The 19,259-nt window shown below is 40.5% G+C and overlaps 1 protein-coding gene across 3 annotated transcripts; it reads left to right on the top strand.

Moving 5' to 3' along the window:
* Positions 1 to 951: 951 nt before the first annotated feature.
* LOC113163394 (aryl hydrocarbon receptor nuclear translocator-like protein 1) lies at positions 952 to 17,479 on the top strand. Of its 3 annotated transcripts, none has more exons than XM_026361968.1 (17): positions 952 to 1,149; positions 8,063 to 8,174; positions 8,293 to 8,331; positions 8,409 to 8,450; positions 8,599 to 8,756; positions 8,829 to 8,911; positions 9,004 to 9,096; positions 10,384 to 10,501; positions 10,630 to 10,782; positions 12,729 to 12,963; positions 13,451 to 13,557; positions 13,690 to 13,840; positions 14,046 to 14,104; positions 14,196 to 14,307; positions 14,449 to 14,533; positions 15,070 to 15,160; positions 15,354 to 17,479. In XM_026361968.1, exons 1-17 carry the CDS (start codon positions 1,107 to 1,109, stop codon positions 15,509 to 15,511), a joined length of 1,839 nt encoding a protein of 612 aa, XP_026217753.1. In that variant the 5' UTR covers positions 952 to 1,106; the 3' UTR covers positions 15,512 to 17,479. The 3 variants fall into 3 exon arrangements, with proteins under 3 accessions (XP_026217753.1, XP_026217754.1, XP_026217755.1); XM_026361969.1 differs by having other exon boundaries at positions 8,063 to 8,156; XM_026361970.1 differs by lacking the exon at positions 952 to 1,149 and having other exon boundaries at positions 8,071 to 8,174; positions 8,293 to 8,327.
* The last annotated feature ends 1,780 nt before the right edge of the window (positions 17,480 to 19,259 follow it).

The following is a 19,259-nucleotide window of genomic DNA, read 5'->3' on the forward strand; positions in this document are numbered from 1 at the left end:
AGTATCGCTTTTACAAGACAGACCTGAGCCAAATTACCAAAATACAGTACACAAATTCAGAGAGTAACAAGAATTCGCCCTACAATACCAAACATTGACCCAAGCAAGCATTAAATCCAGTGAATAAAAACCCTCTGTCATTTGACCCCCCTCCACCTCCCAAACAAAAAATAAAACAGGAATAAACTTCAGGAATAGCAAAAGAAGAAGTATCCCTCTTCCACGACGGAAAGATGTAAACATATTTATAGTGGCTTCATAAGGTGTCAAATACCATATGGTTCATTCCAGGTTCTCTACCAGGAAAAAAGAACAGAGTGAGACCTCTTTCCTGCCGCCGGTCGTCTGGAGGAAAGCGAGATCGTTGTTCGGTGACGCTCAGACGACCTTTTTTTTTGTTGTTGTTGTTTTTAGGTCACGAAAACGTGCGTATCACCGGAGGAATCAATCGCACCCCCGATCTATCAAGGCTGTTCCGGATCAGCCTGATATGAATCAAAAATGATATTTTATTAGCGGCGGTCATAATCTCATTGATCGCGCGTCCTGTCAGTCCGTGCACTTTGAAACAAACATCACATCATAAGGGCTCCTGATCATGGTCCGTGACGGGAACAATCCCTGCACGCAACAGGCGAGCGGCTCATATTTACATACGTGACATCACACGAGAACATGCTCCAAACAGTCAAACTAAATAGGCTTTAATGGTATTTATAAGAGGGCACTCCTAGATAGCAGTAGGAAGTGCAGTACTGATGCGGATAAATGCATAAAAACAGATACGAGCTGGTGAATGGACCGAGAAGGCGATGAAGGAGGAGACAAGTGTGCACCCTTCCCTCTTTTCCTTGTTTCCTAAAGGACCCGGGTGTTCCGCTCTCACTCACTCCTCACGTTTCTCACCCCCCACCCTCCCACTCCGCCTCCTCTGTAAAAAAAAAAAATATACGGTAGGAGGAGGGTGAGGGAAAAAATGAAGTCAATTATACAACCGCCCGGCTTTTCGCAGCTCCCTCCTCCAGCCTACTACTAAAAGTGGTGGCTCCACATGCGCCGCAGCGCTGCGTAGCCTTCACCGGGCACACCGGCTCCAGTCCGTAGGCATGTCGGCCGGGGGCTGTGATGGGACGGCGGACAGGGCGGCAGGTAAGTGCTCGGCGGTGCTGTACAGTGTTCAATTAGCGACTTCTTCCTGCTTTTATTAAGAGGGGGCTCCAGTTTCACTCTTGTGTCCTTATCATTTGTGTGTGAATTGCAAAACAAAAGTACCAGCTCCAGGAAGTAGTAATTAACTTGTTTAATGCGCTCACAGCCCGACCGTGGAGGCTGACTTCTTCGTTAACGTCAGTGCAGCAGCTAGCCTGTCAGGCCCGGCGGCACACTGTGGCTCAAACACCGAGTGGCCGCCGGTAAACAGCCGTGCCATGTTGTAGTAGAGTGGAGGAGAGCTGTCCATTCATTGTTCCGCACTACGTGCTCGTCTCCGCGGAGGGAGGCGCTGCGTTCACTACCGGGGAGGGGGGGTGGTGTCCACGGGGAAGACTCGGACAACCTCACGGAGCCACGGGAGTGTAGTCATGCCAACCACAAAAAATATTTTTATTAAGCTAATCTTAGCCGTGGATCGTCTAATAGACACCACCTGCTCCCTCACTGTCAAAGTTTGTGTTTGCTTCATCTACACCCAACTTCTCAGGGTCTACTTAAGGTGTCTGAGTATGGAAGATCTTTAGTGCCAAACACACAAAGTCCAAACGTAAGGAAATGAAATGAATGTTTTAGTGCTCCACAGACTGTGGCATCTGTGAGACTGCATCATACACATCGCATTACAACCCTGTTAAAGGCTACTTGTTCTGATTTCTGGTCAATAAAAAGTTTTATTCATAAAAAGAGATGAAAAAAGTCAGTAGTCGTCTTAAAAGACCAACAATAAATGTCAGTGTCACATAATCCGAGTGCTCAACTGTGACAGAAAAAAAAAAGATATAGCTTGATGCTAAAAAAAAAACAACAACATATTTCTAAAGCAAAGTAGTGCATGACTTATACGTGGTAAAGGGGACAACAATGAGAAATGAGTGTAGAGAATAATACAGGCTATTACAAAATATCACCGCATAAGATGATGTTCCAATGTTGAGTGCAAAAGAGAAAGATACCTGGCGGCGGTCAGAGTGAGAGAATATTTCTGCTTTACTTTTTACTTAAATACTGAAATGTATAAGCTGCTGTTAAAAAATATGCCAAATAGATATGCTACTAAAGTCCAAAACGCAATGAGGTGACATGCCAAGATGATATGGTGGATAAATTGCAACATTAATGTGTCAGACATTTGTTCAACTGGCTAAAAGTCAGTCGTCTGTTAACTTAGCCATCAACAATTAGAGAATTTTGCCAAGAAGATACTATTTTGTCAGTCAGTCTCTTAAAAATACAGTAAGTTATAGACGTATTTACACTCAGTCGTAGACCTCCAGATGGTTGATCCACAGGAAACTGTTTTAATGGTTGCCAGCTTGTGCTGCTACAGATAAACCCTACTCATGGCTGTGAAAGACACTTCATTGTTGTTGAGTGTTGCCATGATAATGTGTCTTCCTCTTAAAAAGGAAAAGCCTATTTAACCTCGCCATGAAAATTAATGACAGTGCTTTGTATTAAATTTTGGCAGGTCTATGCTACCCTTTGCTGGACAACACTGTAATGAAGCACACCTCTTCGCTTTATTGTGATTTTTATTTTAATGTGGAATAGAAAATTAATGTTACAATGAAAACGACTAAATATGCCAGCACTGTTGCACTTTTATTCTGTTCTAGTCAATGATTTGCAACAAGTGCATAGCCTCTGTGGATTAAATAGCAGGTGAGATGTGCAAACTGCAATTTATTAACTGTGTTGTTACAATAAAAAATAAATCATTGTTACTAAAGATAAAAGGCAAAATAATTGTCATCTAAAGAGATTTTAAATTGAATTATAATGTTTTAAATGCATATACAGAAATCAAATATAAATAACACTGTGTATTGTATTTCACTTTATTCCTGCGTTTGAGTAGATTTTATTTAGGCATTAAAGGTCTTCCATATATCTGTGTGTACTTCAGTTTCTTATAAAACTGGGTCAGTAGATCAGTAGAGCAGCGCTGCCTTCGCTGTGCAGCAGAGGGAGGCAGGCTCTCCCTGCCGCATGTAAACCAGAACAAGATGTAGCGCACTGATTTTAACTATCCAAACTAACTAAAATCTAAATTAATTAATCTATTAAATATCACAAGAGCTCTAGAAAATACATAAAATTGGCCTGTTATCAGGGGCATAGCACCAGATTGTTGTGTTAAATGATATATAACAATATATATATTAATATAACAGGGGCTTATAAGTTATTATAAGGTGTAATAATGTGGTTAAAACCATTCATTTAGCCGCAGCGAAATAGTGAATAGTAAATAACAACAGCTACTAATATATCCTCTAGTTAGCCTATTAAACATATGGTATTGCTGTGATTAATTATCATACGCAGTAAAAACCTATAGCCTCCACTAAAATTGTGTTTTATTAGCTAATGTATATTGCATCCAGAAAGTATTCACAACTTTCTCCACATTTTGTTATCCTACAGTCTTATTCCAAAATGGATTTAATTCCTAATTATCCTCAAATTTCTACAAACAATACCTCTTATATAAATCTCATGTACATAAGTACAGGGCTCTGACTGGGCCACTGAAGGACATTCACAGACTTGTCCTGTAGCCACTCCTTTGTTAACTTGGCTGCTTGCTTTGGGTCATTGTCCTGTTGAAAGGTGAACCATCGGCTTGTTTCTCATGGGTTGAGAGTTGTTCAGGTGCATTTTGGTTTTCAGTCTGGCCACTCTACCAAACAGCCCTGATTGTGAAGTGTTGTTCTTCTGGAACATTTGCCTCTTTCCACAGAGAAAAGCTGGAACTCTTTCAGAGTGATCATCGGGTTGTTCGTCACCTCCCTGCCTAAGCAGTAAATAAAAGCCAAGAACAAACCGAGTGTTTCTGTTAAAGTAGAAAAAAAGATATTAAATCAGTATTTAAACCCTTTCAGTGAAAGGATCTTTGGTATATAGCATTTCAAAGCATTCCGAGTGTTCAAAGTGGTAAATTCAACAAAGCATCTGCCCTTTTTTAATTCTGTTTTTCATGATAAGGCTACATCTCTGGTAACACCTACAAGTAGTTGAGGGTGAAAAGAAAAACCCTGATATGCAGACAAACAAAATTGTCTCTCTTAGCGCAAATATTTAAGTCCAAAGTTTAACTGTTGACTATTACAACATTTTAAATAAAGGAATGAAGCCTCCTCTTGTTGCGAAACATCCTGCATGCAGGCACATACAGGTTTCAGGAGTTACGGGTATTGTTGTTAGCTCAACCAGAAACTGTCAAGAACATTGACAGTCTTTATAGAATTAGTTAAGGCTTGACTGTTTCTGCATCCACCCATAACCGCGGTACTGTATGTTCCACAGAGTCGGAGCAATGAACTGTGGCATAATGGGAATTGTGCTCAGGTGACTAAAATAGCACTGTTAAAATTACACCACTGATCTCAAGACGATGGGAAAAGATGCTTAGAAGTATTTAACTTGGTTATTTCCTGTATGTGGCCTATGTTGGAAACACAACCTAGTATATGGACAGTGAGCCACAGGCAGTGAGGTCTATGTTGTATACAGTATTTCCTGTGTTTCTTTATGTGTGTCTTTGAGGTTGTTTTGCATTTCTTTATAGTACATAAATGTCTTTTTGCGATTATTTTGTATATCTTTGTAGTAATTGTGTGTCAATAAAAGTTACATACTGTAGCTTTAAGGTTAATCAGTCACTCGTGAGAACAATTGTTGACTGTCCCAAACTGTCAAATAAATCCGAAGAAACGTAAGAAACTGCAACAAAATTAATAGGAGCTCTTGTAAGCCACAGAAACGTGCATTATGTATGAGAAAAACAGTCTTACGGCTTATGCCGGTGCATCAGGTGAGGTAGAGCAAACAAGACACTGTTTACACACACCTGAACATGAACATGGAGAACTAATAGATTGCTAAAATCGCAAATAGGTACCAACCCAGGTGTGGTAGATGGATCATGAAATAGTGGCCATGAAACAGCCGATCATGTTGAATATTAACAAAAGGAAGTGCTCTTATGTGCCCAAGTCTGAACGTTTTTTTCAAAATAGCTGTGTGAAAACAGACTATCCAGCCTTCGAGACTTGTTTTTAGTGTGTTTTTGGTAGATTCATTGTTAATTAATCTGTTTGTCTCAGGGGAAAAGTTAGTTTTTCAAGTAGCAGTTGCAGTTACTTGCATTTTTAGTATTAGGATTGATATTAGGATATAATACCAACATTAACATTTTAAAGTGTACAAAATATTTGTAGACTGACTGTTAAGCTGCACTATAATTTATGGCGTTTGGCTACTCTGTACAACATTGCTTAGCTTTCATGACGTGTATTCTGTGTGTGTGTGGCTTTGTATCTGTTATAAATCTGTGTTGGAGATGGAGAACAGCTTTGCTTTCGTGGTATTTTATCGCAAGAAACATAGCAATTGAGAACGGGCTTTAATTAGCTTTATGGAATACACACGTTTTGTTTAGTTGTATCATCTAACAGCCTTAAAGTGTGTCAACAGCTGGTTAGGAGATGAACAGCACATTTACAATGTTTGTTGCCTGTAGTTTAGACGTTCGTCAGACACGTATGACTTCATTCTTTGGTTATTGTTCTTGTTGCTAATTTCTGAATTGGCATATATATATTGCATTAAATTGGGTCATTGCATTGTGTTTACTGGTGCTCCAATAGAGTGGCTGTCATGCCTATCATGCCATACTCAAGACTGCACTTTCCATCACCACATACTTCAGAGTATGTGCTGGTTTGTTCTCTGTGTTTCAGTAATATAGTTTTGTCACCTGCTGCCTTGCAGGCTCAGCTTCTCATCAGCAGGCTTCTCACGATTTTTGGCTCTGGCGTGACTCATGTTGTCAATATGTGCACTCAGCACAGCTCAAAGCAGGCGCTGTCGCTTCCTATATGGCACATTTTAGCCAGTCAGCTGGAAGGCCTTGCACAGGTACCCAGGGAAAATTGCCTGACTAATAAGGAAACAGCAGCATTAGTGATATAGAGCTGTGGTGTGTGGAAGGGAGAGCCGACAAGCGCTCCCTCCCACATTCCTCATTTGCGTCAGTGATGACCCACTAAACTCCTCTGGAGGGATTAAAGAAAATGTTAAATGAAATGTTTACTCTACTGCTGGTTGAAATATATAAGTTTGTCTTTGTTTTTGATGTTTCACTGTTTCCTCTTTTCTTTTTTCTTTTTTTTTACCATTTTTTATCATTAATATGGCTTCAGGCACACTTTCCTCACAGAATAACCTCTAGGTTTTCCTCCAGGAATCATAAAATAAAGTTTTGTTTATATACACTTTAACAAAAGTTAAGGGTAAGAAATTTAAAGGTTAAAAAATGACATGCTTTCGAGTGTCCAAGCTTATATTATCAAAGTAGTAGAAAACTACTGGGTTAATTATTAAAGGTTTGCCATTACTATTAATTACTTTAACTCCTTTAGAGACGCCAGCAAGAGAATATGGGTCAGTCACGGTCAACAGTCACGTTGAAAAGCTGACTTCACTTTTATGAACACTTTTTCTGCAAATGGATGTCACAATTTAAAGTGTGGGAGTCCTGCGAGGGAACTAGGTCAGTGTTACAGCATTATATAAGCATTAGGTAAGAAGATAGCCCAAACCCCATTTACTCTCACGTGCCTTTTAAACTGACAAACTCTGAGCATAGCTGGATGTTTAGCGCCCTTCAATGGCAATCTTGGGCCACTGCAGAGAGTTCACCTAGAAACAGATGATTAGAAAGCAGGACTGAGCCAAGGCGTTTTAAGTGTGTGTGTGTACGCGCGCGGCTGCAAGAGGAGAGGGTCTTGGTTTGGCGAGAGACTAAGCAGAATGGAAAAGATGAAAGACAGGAATTTTGGTAGTCCTGCACTCCGAAATGTGGTTATGCAGACACGGACCAGCTTTTAAAGTGGCACATGCCTTTTTTTTTTCCACAGTAAGACCAGAATTCCTGAATAAGATACCAGCTTTTCAAAAAATAATTTCCAATTGCCACTGCAAACCCATTTATGAGGCATCTTTATTAGCTTATCACAAAAAAGTCGGTCTTTTAATATTGATTGAGTCTTTTCAACAATACTGTGCCAAAAATACTTGTTTTCAAAATAAAAGTTTAATTGGTGTGACCTAAAAACTAACTAAAAAACTACACACACCAACACACAAAATAGGCTGTTTAATGATTGGCAAATACAAATCTATGCACATGTTTGAGAGGAACTTATATGGAAGCAACAATAATTAGCAATAGTATGGTTGGTTCACAACAAGAAGGACCCGGGTTTGAATGCACAGGTCGCCTGGGTCCCTTTCTGTGTCCAGTTTCTATGTTCTTCCCGTATCTGCGTGGGTTCTCTCTGGGTACTACGACTTCCTTTCACCTTCAAAGACATGCATGTTAGATTGATTGGTGACTCTAAATTGCCCATACTGTAATACTCCTGTGACCTTTTAGAGGACAAGCGGTTAAGCTGTTAATAAATTGCTCATATGAGCAATTTATTATTGAACAGAATTTAGGTAGTTTTTAGATGTTGTTTCTTCATTCACTTCTGCTTTTTTAATACTATGCAAAAGTTAAAATCAAACTAAGCTGTTATTTTACGAAGCCATTGTGTTTAAAAAGAAGTCTTATCTTCACTATTCATGTTGGTCTTTTTTGCTGCTTTGATGATTTGCTGCTCAATATGTTGCACAAACCCAATAAACCCTACTGGCAGAGCAAGTCCTACTCATTTATTCATGGTGAATTATTAAAAGAGCATTTGACAAGTCTGTGCTACAGAAACCTCAAGGTTGATGGGTTTATTTGCAGTGTCTCACATCACTGTGTTGGTTGACTGTTGCTGTTTTCATATATCAGATCCCGCTGCAGAGGAGGAAGGGCCAAGCCAGGCCGGCTCCTCGGTGCCAGCTGTCGAGCTGCCAAGGAAACGAAAGGGAGATGTGGGGGAGAGGTCAGACACCCATGTGCAGTAAGAGACGTGCCATGTTGTTTATGACGAAAAACAAACAGTTAGCTTTATGTTTTCTGGTGTAAGTGTGTTTACTATATCTACATTCTCCTTATTGCATGTATGTTTGTAATTACAGGCAAAGCACTGACTGTCAAATGGATGATGACCTCAGTAGGTACGCTGACTTTTTAGCTTTGTTCTCACACCTATAAGAGAATAGTGACTGACTGATTTTTGGTCCCCATTTTGCAGGTCTGAAGAAGAGGATCAGCAAGTCAAGATGAAATGCTTCAGGTGATTATTTTTTTAAATCAGAGTCTTCCAAAGCCTTTGTGATGTGAATAATTACTTAAAACTTACCTTGCCAGTTTTAATATTCAGATAAACAAATACCTTTCCAGTTATGTGGTACGAATTGTCTGATAGCTGAATGTACCCACAGGGAGCCTCACCGTCAGATTGAAAAGCGACGGAGGGATAAAATGAACAATCTCATTGATGAACTAGCTGCCATGATCCCTGCCTGTCAGCCCATGGCTCGAAAACTTGACAAACTCACTGTTCTGCGGAAGGCTGTACAACACCTGAAGGCCCTCAAAGGTAACTCCTAACCCGCACGGTAATTCCGAATATCAGGGGATGTTTCAAAACCTTTGTGACGTGTCTTTTCAGCTGGGTCGAGCAGCGCCTTTACAGACACCACCGACAAGCCTTCCATCCTGCCTCATGAAGACCTCAGGCACCTGCTGTTGAAGGTAAGCGCTGCTAATGGGCAAACCCCTACTCGGACTTGATTGTATATTTATCTGTCTGTGCAGTAACAGATATTTGTCTGCGTATCTACCAGGCTGCAGATGGTTTCCTGTTAGTTGTGAGTTGTGACAGGGCGAAAATCCTGTTCATCTCAGAGTCCGTCTCCAAGATCCTCAACTTTAACCAGGTGTGTTTTACTGTCTCACACACACATTGTTTGTAGTCATCCGCTACTATACAAACATTTTATCCTTATCAACGATTACACTAAAACTGATACTTGAAACTGATACAGCTGGTGTAGCTTGATAAAGGAAGTTTAATGCTTCTAACAATAACTTGCTTATTATGCTAGCTAATGCTTTTATGAGCTGAAGTTGATGTCATCTGGCTTCTCATACTCTTGGTTGACCTACTCTCCTAGAGCTAGAAGCTGAGACATATTTTAATAAGGGAAAGCAAAGGAAAAGAAAAAAAAAAAAAGTAAACCGTTCATTAACAAGTACTCCCCAAACTTGTTTTCACTGACTCCCAGTGGCCAAATAAGTTGCAAGTTTTGAGAAATACACAGTAGAGAGATATGAGAGAGACAGGAAACAGGATTTGGGTATGAACTGTTGGAACTGAACTGTGGATGCTGCAGTGATGCATTATGTACTTTAGCCATTAGCCAAACATTTTGTTTTAATTATGCATCTAACAATAATATTCACTCAGCTAAAACCTTTTAAGGTTAATCTTGTTATTTTCTGGGCTCCCTACAATAGCCTGCACTTCATGTGCATCAGTTTTTGCCCCTGCTGTTTCGTGGTTTGATGGTTGAGGAACTATATCTTTACACTTCAGTCCTCACAATAGTTGTTGCAGACACAAAATTGTCTATGTCTGAAGATGTTATAAGAAAACACAGAAGTCATTTAAGTAAAAGTCTGAGATTACTGCAAGAAAAATGTGTCAAGGTCAAATATTTCTACAGCGCCAACAGTCTGAGCATTTATGCAGTTTTGTGAAAGTCAGTTTATAATGTTTGGCAGCCAGAATGATAATCACACATGCTCCACATTCTTGACCACATTTTTAAGCTTTGAGATAGATTGGAGGCAAACAACAAGGAATGGAGCTTTGGAGGGTTGCAGGAGAAAATTGGAGGACCACGGCTGGATACATGCTGCAGTAATTTTACTGTCAGTTTCAGTTCTCAGTTACAGTCCAGATACGTTTACTGCAAACAAAGCTAATAAAATGGATGAACTGTTACCATATTTCTTAAAGTTTTGGGACAGTACAGTGAGAATGAGTGCTATAAAACTGCACAGACAGCACAATATGTAGACATCTGATGGCTCTGGAGTTGTAGCTTGTAGGTCACATTAATGTGGTTCAGATACTAAACAAGTATGAGAGTATGAGAGTATGACATGAACAAATACGGAAAACATGTATTACAATTACAGTATTTCTTTTGAATTCACAGTTGGAGCTGACAGGGAAGAGCTTGTTTGATTTCATCCACCCCAAAGACATAAACAAGGTAAAGGAGCAGCTGTCGTCTTCAGAGTTGAACCCTCGTCAGCGCCTCATTGATGCTGCAAGTAAGTCACCATTGAAGACAGTTGATCAACATGAAAGGTAGCTGAACTTAAATACAATCAATTATATTATCTATTTTATTTTGACTTTTTATATTCCACCACCTCTAATGCTGCCTTTCTGTGTGCAGGTGGAGTTCAGGTCCAGGCAGATGCCCCTGCCAAGCCGTCCCACTTGTCCACTGGAGCCCGGAGGTCGTTCTTCTGCCGCATGAAGCACAGTGGGGCTGTGGCAGGGAGGCATGAGGACAAACTTCCACTGCTTAGTACATCGAAAAAGAAAGGTGCGTTTAGCATTCTGCTCCGTTCAGAGACGCTAACATCAAAAAATCAACCATTTATCCAAACATGTTTAAGAATAGTCTAATAAAGCATGTAAGGAGCATAACACATTGACTCCCCTTCAGTTCAGAAAAGCAGAAACGAGTCGTAGATCAAACTAGTAGGAGCTCAGAATGTCAGAGAGAGAGAGATTTCATCTACAACAGAGCATGGCAGTAGCTAGACACACAGAACATACAGTAAACAAACACACAGGAACACACTGACCCTTTCAAATCCAGAGCTCCTGTGGATCAGCGCTATTTTGGATCATTTCATTTCTGTTATTTCGCTTCTTTCAGAGCATTTGAAGTGACTTGGCTCAGAGGAACACTGTGGCTTTTGTAAACACTTTTGTCATGTTCAGTCCTTGACCTGTGGAGCTTTTTAGCCCAAAACAGACGAGGAGGATTGAAGATGTGTACTAAAAGATTAGTACGACCTTTAAATGTGTTTCTAGGAAATGAGTTTGGGGTTTAGGCAGCCGGGGAACAAACAACAATAAACAAATGCAGGGAGAAATGTGTGCCTCTGTCTAGGAGGAAATAATGATCCAAATTCAGCTGAGGATGTGGTGGAGAGATGGATGGGGATTAGGTGGGCCTAAACCTGTTGGTCTATGACAAGTTCTGACCTCAGTTTTTTTCTATTTAGCGTATAAATGCTGCTTTTTGTTGTGCCTATGCATGCACACAGTGATTGATGAAACACAGATGTAACGATACAGACACAAAATATTTTCCAAAATCTTTCACAGTGGTGGATTTTACTGTTTGGTGGAAAGAATGAAGTGTTTGACTGAGACTTTTTTTTCATAAATAGATGGCACTATAAAAAAAACCAAACAGACGAACTGTTGTCCTGCACAGGAAGTAGGTCATTGTTACATTGTGTAACCACAGAGTATGAAGATGGTCCAAACCCCACTGACTGTAAACCTCATTGTTGTGATAGAAACAAGTAATGTAGCGCCACTTGGTGGTATATCTCAGCAACTGCATAGGAGCACAAACACTATCGAAGAATGCCATATTTTAACGCCCTTATTAAAGTCATTAGCTTTGCTATGTTTGCTATCCAAAAACTAATGGATGGACATGTTTCTTAAAAACATACATCATTTATTTTATTAATATTGAGTGAGTTCCACATACAGTACATCATCCTGGCCAATACCCAGTATAATATTTATTGTACCGTCTTTTGCTTTGTGTTAAGTCTTCTCCAGCCCATCCCAAAGATTCTCAACAGAGGGCTAACATCTGGACTCTGTGAAGGTCTATTACAATCATGCCCTATCCTTTAAAAGAAGTCAGTGTGGAAGAAATAGCCAAATCCTACATTTTAGTACCAAGGATTCATACATTAGTGGGAGATTGTGGTGGAGCACAACAGAGCAAGGCGATGGTGGGTGGGGTGGCAAAGAGTGGAATAATTCCCCATTTCATGTTAGTGCTCATTTAAGGGCATAATAATTTAAGTGCTTAGCAAAAAAAATTGTCTGCTATGCAAAATTGTACCCATTTATGGACAAACTTCTCCTAAAATGTAGAATAATTTCACCTCTGTAAGTGGGACACAAACCTAAAAAGTTGGCAACCACTAGTTAAATCTTTATAAGGCCATTATGTCTTTTTACTGCAGCTCTTAACTCCATGAATTGGATCAAGCACAAGTATATTAAAGTATTAAAATGTAATAAAAATGCTCAAGCATTGTGGGTAAATGTACTTTGAAACCTGTCAATGTACTCCACCACAGCAAGTCAACACTGTGCAGAACCCTGATTAGAGGGAGGAGCCCCTTTTAATTCTAATAAGGGGTGGTTTATGATTCGACTATATATTGAGCCTTTATTTATTTTTATTGTTTTGCAAATTATACAAAGTTTTTTCTTTTATGGCTGCAGACACTTACAGATACTGTACCCTCCACTGCACTGGATACATGCGGAGTTGGCCGGGCAGCCAGCTGGACTCTGAAGGCGACGCCGAGAAGGAAGCCTCAAACCTTACTTGCCTGGTGACCGTGTGCCGCCTCCACCCTCACCTGTCCTACCTGGCCTCCAAAGACGTCAACATCAAGCCCACTGAGTTTGTCACTCGCTATGCAATCGACGGCAAGTTCACTTTTATAGACCAACAGTGAGTTTCCAGATTCTAAATTACCTCCACCTGCACGAGTTATTATTTATCTTCCTGTTGTGAGTCGTGGATTTTTTCTGAAATAAGCAGTTCCGCTGAGAAAGAAGTGGCAGAGGTGTGTTGTGATGAGGAGGCCGCTGAGCGTACAGGATGAATTTTGTCCGTTCAACTGTCAGTGGAGATAATCCTTTCTGTCTTTGCCCTTGTTTCTCAGAAGGAGCTGTGCAACTTGATGGCATCACATGAAAATCTCTTCTCAATTTTTGGAAAGTAATTTCACAACACAAGTATAGTGAATCATTCCCTCAAATTTCCTATATGTGTGAGTGCTGAATGATACATGTGGAGAGGCTCGTTTATACTGTTTTTGTTTTCGTTTCTTTTTCACTGGTCACTTTTTGTGATCGGCACAGTCCTGAGAAGGCGGCGGGCCAAGTGGAGAAAGGCTGCAAACCTAAACTCCCTGTTTGTCTTCTGTCTTTCCTAGAGCCACGACTGTCATTGGTTATCTGCCGCAGGAGGTTTTAGGCACATCGTGTTATGAGTACTTCCACCAGGATGACCTGCAGCACCTCTCAGAGAAACATAGGCAAGGTGATGAAGCAGAGCCAGAGCAGATGGCAAATTGAACTCCATATATGATTTAAAATTTACACAGTGCACAACTAACTGGGTCGCTTTCTACCGTGCTGCCTCATGACACCCATGTCCCAAATCTCTCGGCAGTTCTTCGAAGCAAAGAGAAGATTGAGACACAGTGCTACCGATTCAAAACGAAACATGGCTCCTACGTTTCGCTCCAAAGTCAGTGGTTTAGTTTCACAAATCCATGGACCAAAGAAGTTGAGTTCATCGTGTCTTTAAACAGGGTTAACTCGTGAGTATCGTATTTGTTTATTCACCATGATGTTAAGGGAGGTGTTTTTAGATATTTAAGATGTCTACGTTTTTGGAACACCTCTAAAAAAGTCTTTTTAACACTGACTTTCCAGAACCTTTGTTTCGGATGTTGAGGCCCAGTAATATTTCCACAATGCACACAGTTTATTGATTCATAATTTACACATGCTCCTTTGCTCCAGCAGGGGGCCTGGTCACACAAAGGTTGACGACGAGGCAGGCAGCTCTAAAGTATTTCAGGGTAACAAAATATATCTTTAGACTTTAGACGTGTATCTCCTGTGTGTGAATCTTCTGTGTAATTTTGGATTTAATTGTTGTTTCTCCCACAGACGACACAAAGCAAATACCCATAATTCCTGGCCTCTCCAGTGGAGTAGGTACAATGATCTATGCAGGCAGCATAGGGACCCAAATTGCAAACGAGCTAATCGACTCCTACAGGTTTGTTGTGTTTCATCATGTATCTACTGTACTTTACTTTAAATATATAAACATCTGTGATAAATGAAGGAGAATATGGATTATGACTTCAACTTTTCCGAAAGTCACTGTAGTTATTGTTGTTTATCTGTTTTTGAGCAGGGTGAACTCCTCTCCGTCAAGTGAAGCTTTGAGTCCATTTGGCGCGACCCAGGAGAAGCTGGTTTCTCCACCAACCAGCAGGAGTGTAAGTGACCTACATCCTACCACATTGAACTGCAGGTGTATAACACCTTCTTTGGTTAGCATTTAACATAAAGCTCCAGTCATGTCATCCTGCTCATTTGACCTAAATACTGATTTTAGAGTTTGAGTATGTACATTTTAATTCATGGAACTTTTATCTCAGTGTCATTAGACATTTTAAGCAAATTACTTGTGGCATCTGGAAGCGACCTGTGTAGGACATAACCAGACAATGGATTGAGTTCACAACCTCATCTTATAATATCAAGTACTCTTACTTATAATTAAATTACTTCATTATCCTACCTATAATTACCCTAGAGTTACCATCGCACCATTATAAACTCACATGTTCTTATCTGCTTGTATCTGTAAACCTCAAAGTTTTACTCAGATGTGAGAGGAAATGCATGTGGCGAATGTCACGGGCTACTTCTACAACTTGTTTTCCCAAGTTTAATTACACGCGTTAGTGGAGAAAGGTGAAACATGTGGCCCTGTGCAGTCTTGTAAAGTAAATGAAGCGGCTTGTTCCAGGCCTCCAGCAGAGAGGATACGGCAGGCAGTTCATCACAGTCCCAGTCTGACTCGAGTACAGCGGTGAGCAGTGCAGCTCCTCAAAGTGCAGGTACAGTACAGAATCCAAGGCATAAACAGTTTGAATCTATGCTTGATGTGTTATTTTGAGCCTCTGGGGAAGGAAGGAATTGGGCCCCTTTCAGTAAATCAGCAGTCTCAAACAGTTCACCACCAAAAAACAGAAGTCACAGCAGATGGTGATTTTTCCTGAGCCCTTGTTTTCTTTGCTGTGTTTCACCAAGGTGAGTCGTCCCAGCTGGACTTGGACAGCATGGTGGTGCAAGGCCTCAGCAGCTTCAGCACTGACGAGGCAGCTATGGCGGTCATCATGAGCTTGCTGGAGACGGATGTAAACATGGGTCAATCAGGTGACTTTGAGGACTTACACTGGCCTTTTTAGAAGACGGAAAGACTTGCAGCCCCTCTCACATGCCCTTGTGCCGCTTTCTTGCTGTTTGACGAGAACGTCAGTGCAGTCACTCATTGTTTGACCGACTGGTCTTGCATAGTTGAATCCACTGGCCTTACCTACCAAAGGCCACAACACATCATACTTGAGGGAGCCATGTGGCTGGATGGGCGTTAAAGTTAATAGGAAATGTGACTGTGCACCTGTTGGTTGCCTGGCTCTTGTCTAAGGGAAAGTAAGGTAAAGCGTTTCTGGAGCCTGTGGTGACTCAGTGTCTTCCTCAGTGACACTTAAACATGCTCAAAGACTCTCAACAGCAGTATTCACACTGCTGCCCCCAATGAGTGACCAAGGTCTGGACAACGATCGGACGTCTGCTATGTGCTGCTAGAGAAACTCCTGAAACCTTTGACATTTGCTAAAGCTTGGGTACAATGAGGATGGACATGTTTCTCATAGTGTGGTCTTATTTGTCTTAGTTTTTTGTTTGTTTTTGTTTTGTTTTTTCTCCAAATATCCCCCTTGGACACAAATCATATAAAAACTGTAGAGTACACTACTACTACTACTACACTCTGTCCAAGCAAGACATAAGCCATGTTAAGTCTAAAAACGTGTTCTAGGTGTATGCACAGTTAAGACATTAGACAATGATTGTGGCCAAACTTCTTCTTCTTTTTTTAAGAGACCAGTACACACTGTCTGATTTATACTAGCTAGCTTTAACTGCAGCTAACTGCAACAAGTTACCAAGGAAACATGTCACGGTGTTTCATGTGAGGAAACGATATTGTTTTTAATGAAATATATACTTGAATGTGGATTGCTGTTTACAATTTAGGTCCCAGGATATTCATTCTTTTATTCATCTTTTGAGCAAAACTCATCTCTCTGCCAGCCACACATGAAAGTCCAAGTGTACATCTAAGCATCCGTAGAGGGGACAACAACCTTTTCCAGTGGACGGTTTCTCCGTAAAGTTTGTAAAGTCCGTCTTTCATATTGAATGTCCACTAAAGGACTGAGCCCTTTATGCCTATACTGAGTGTTCACATATCGCTTATACTGTACTCCAGACAGTTCTGTGAAGATACCTTATTGTACACTGAACTCCTCCATGGGTGGCAGAGTGTTTTCCAGTGTTAACAAGGGACAAGCCAACATGTTTTAGGAGGAACGTTTAGGAGTTCAATGCTGTTGTGTCATGTCTTTTGTACCTATTTTCCACTGCCCCCAAGTTTGTATTCGAGCCGCTTACCACTGCACAAAATGATCCAGCTTACTTGTGTTACTATAGGGAGACAGCAGTATTGCAGTTAATCTATTTCTGAATGTTCCATTACCACAACAGCCTCTTATAAAAGAAAACTCCACCTTGAAGCATCTCCACCAGAAATAGTTTCATCTGCATTTGATCAGTGGATAGAAAGACGCTTATTAACCTAAAAGGCCAAATGCAATATGACCTTAAGACAGTTTGAGCAAAAGTCTTCAACATCAACTGGTCAGAAGTAACATCGGAGTCTGGCAGGCTGACGAAAAGTAAATTCAAACCACCCCCAAAAGGTTTCTGTATACCAACATCAACAGTGCAAGTATGTGAGGGTGGATTTTACTTTCAAACTCAGTGACCGGCCTTCATTCAGCACATGTAAACTCTGGTTATATCACTGGTTCCTCTGATCTTGAAAGCATGATGTGATTCTGTTGCCTTGAACACGTGCTGTTTCTGACCCATGAAAATCGCGTTCTCATCAAAGTCCAAACCGTCGGAACTGGACAATTGTTGCTCGTGTCATTGGTGCCATTTTAAGTGGACGCTAAAAGAAAGTCGAGCTCACCCCCGCCGTCAAAAGAGAAACTGTCTGATATTCGTATGTGCAAATTGTTGTTGATGTATCTGCTGTAACAAGGAACCTGGGTTGAGGTATTTGACAGTAAAACTGTTTTTCACAAGGGGTCTGTATTGTCCTTTGTCTGATTGGTAGTTTATTCAATATGCTAAACTAAAACTGATGCAGTCTAATACAGCTAGAACCAATAAATCCTATTTTCATGAAGGTGAAAATGTCAGTTTAGAGCGTTGTCTGCTCACTTTTACATTCATTAATTCATTTCCAGGTTCCTCTGTGTTTCCTGATACTCTCTCTTTCCTTCAAGTACCCACTCCTCTCTTCCTCTTCTTCCCCTCCTCTTTCAGAAATAGAACACACAAGATGAAATCGTTTGAGGGAAACAGAAATCTTTTTATTCTGCTTTAATGGCAGTCTGATTATTAGATATTAGATTTTAAATGAAATATCCCCCCTCTCCCCAGCCCATCAGAAAATGTAAAGTGCAGATTTATTAGTGTTTCTACTCAAGTCCTTCTATTAAACACAAAAGCTCCAAATCGAGTGTGCAAACCGATTAAAGCCACGGAAAAGGGGCCTTGATTTAAATGCATTTCCATAATTCAAGAGGATAACAGAGGTTTAAGGTGAATAATTCAGTAAGAAAATTCAGTTAAGAGGAGAACTCACGTCTGCGGCTGAGATTTAAAGACTTCAAGTTAGTTTCTAGGTCGACATGGGTCAGGAGTTTCTGTCATTTTCCTGCTCAGCTTCACGTTTCTGTGCCGCTTCCAGTGCATCAAGGGCATGTTATTATCATATTTGCACACAGTTCCTGCAAATGCAGATGACCTTTAAAACTTTTCTGTGGCTAAGACCAGACTTTAATACATGATGGAATGATTATGTGTCTTATTCCAGCCTGGGTTGATTTCCAGTTAGTATCGGAGTCATGCACGGTGCATTGTTTGTTCTTAAATCCATCTGAGACCCTGAATGACACTGCCACAAAGTTTCTGGCTGCTACAAAGATATAGAACAACCTTTTGTTACTCATAGTTATGTAACAGTGCGAGTTGCTGCAGCACAAACAGAGAAAATAAAACACATACATATAGAAAAAAAGTTTCATTTAACAGTTATGTTGAGATAGAAAGGATCAATTTAAAGTGCCCACAGTGTTACTGAATCCATATAAACACACACAGCACGCAATTGGCTCCATTCGGTGGTTGCAGCAACAGTAGCAATTTAATCACAGTGTAGCAGCTACCCATAAATCATCGCTATTATTCTAGGACATATTAACAGAGCTGTAAAGTCACATAAAAAAGAAGTGAGATCTCATTTCAGCATTTAGCATTAAAGCAAAAATATATATATATCTGTTGTTTTTATTTAACTGGACCCTAGGAGGTCTGATAGGGATTGGGATAGGAATAATAAATGGAGGCTGTTTTTAAAAATCGACATTTCTGAGAGCTGCCTGAACAGCCATTGTCCTTTGTCCTTGTTCTTTTCGAATACAGCTCCCCACGTCTCTCATCTGACTTTGCTACTCAAAGCTTCCCTGTAATTTCTGGCAGCTAAAAAAAAGCAGGGCTTTGTCTCAAGAACTCCAGGTGCAAAAAGTGCAGCGGTTCTGCAAGAAGTAAGGAAAAGAAATCTTAAGTGTTCACTTCCTGTTTCATCCAACCAGCAGGAGGAGTTGAGTAAACATGCAGTAAAATGGGATGCTCCCACTCAGGTGGCACGTCCATTTCTACAGTTTTCTTTCATGTCTTTGCATCCAAAGCCTTCAGTGGGAAAAAAAGATGGACAAAGAAGAGCAAAAAGTGCCTCTAAAACATGCCTGTGATGTTTTCTCTGTGTGTTCACAGCACCAGATAAATAAGGAAAGTGAAAGA

This window comes from Anabas testudineus, chromosome 23 (genome assembly GCF_900324465.2).
Source record: "Anabas testudineus chromosome 23, fAnaTes1.2, whole genome shotgun sequence".
NCBI classification, from domain to species: domain Eukaryota; kingdom Metazoa; phylum Chordata; class Actinopteri; order Anabantiformes; family Anabantidae; genus Anabas; species Anabas testudineus.

Coding starts and splice junctions, on each gene's coding strand:
- LOC113163394 (XM_026361968.1), top strand. CDS start 1,107: ATGTCGGCCGGGGGCTGTGATGGGACGGCGGACAGGGCGGCAG. Junction 8,175..8,292: donor AGGTCAGACACCCATGTGCA/GTAAGAGACGTG, acceptor TTGTAATTACAG/GCAAAGCACTGACTGTCAAA. Junction 14,534..15,069: donor CTCCACCAACCAGCAGGAGT/GTAAGTGACCTA, acceptor GGCTTGTTCCAG/GCCTCCAGCAGAGAGGATAC.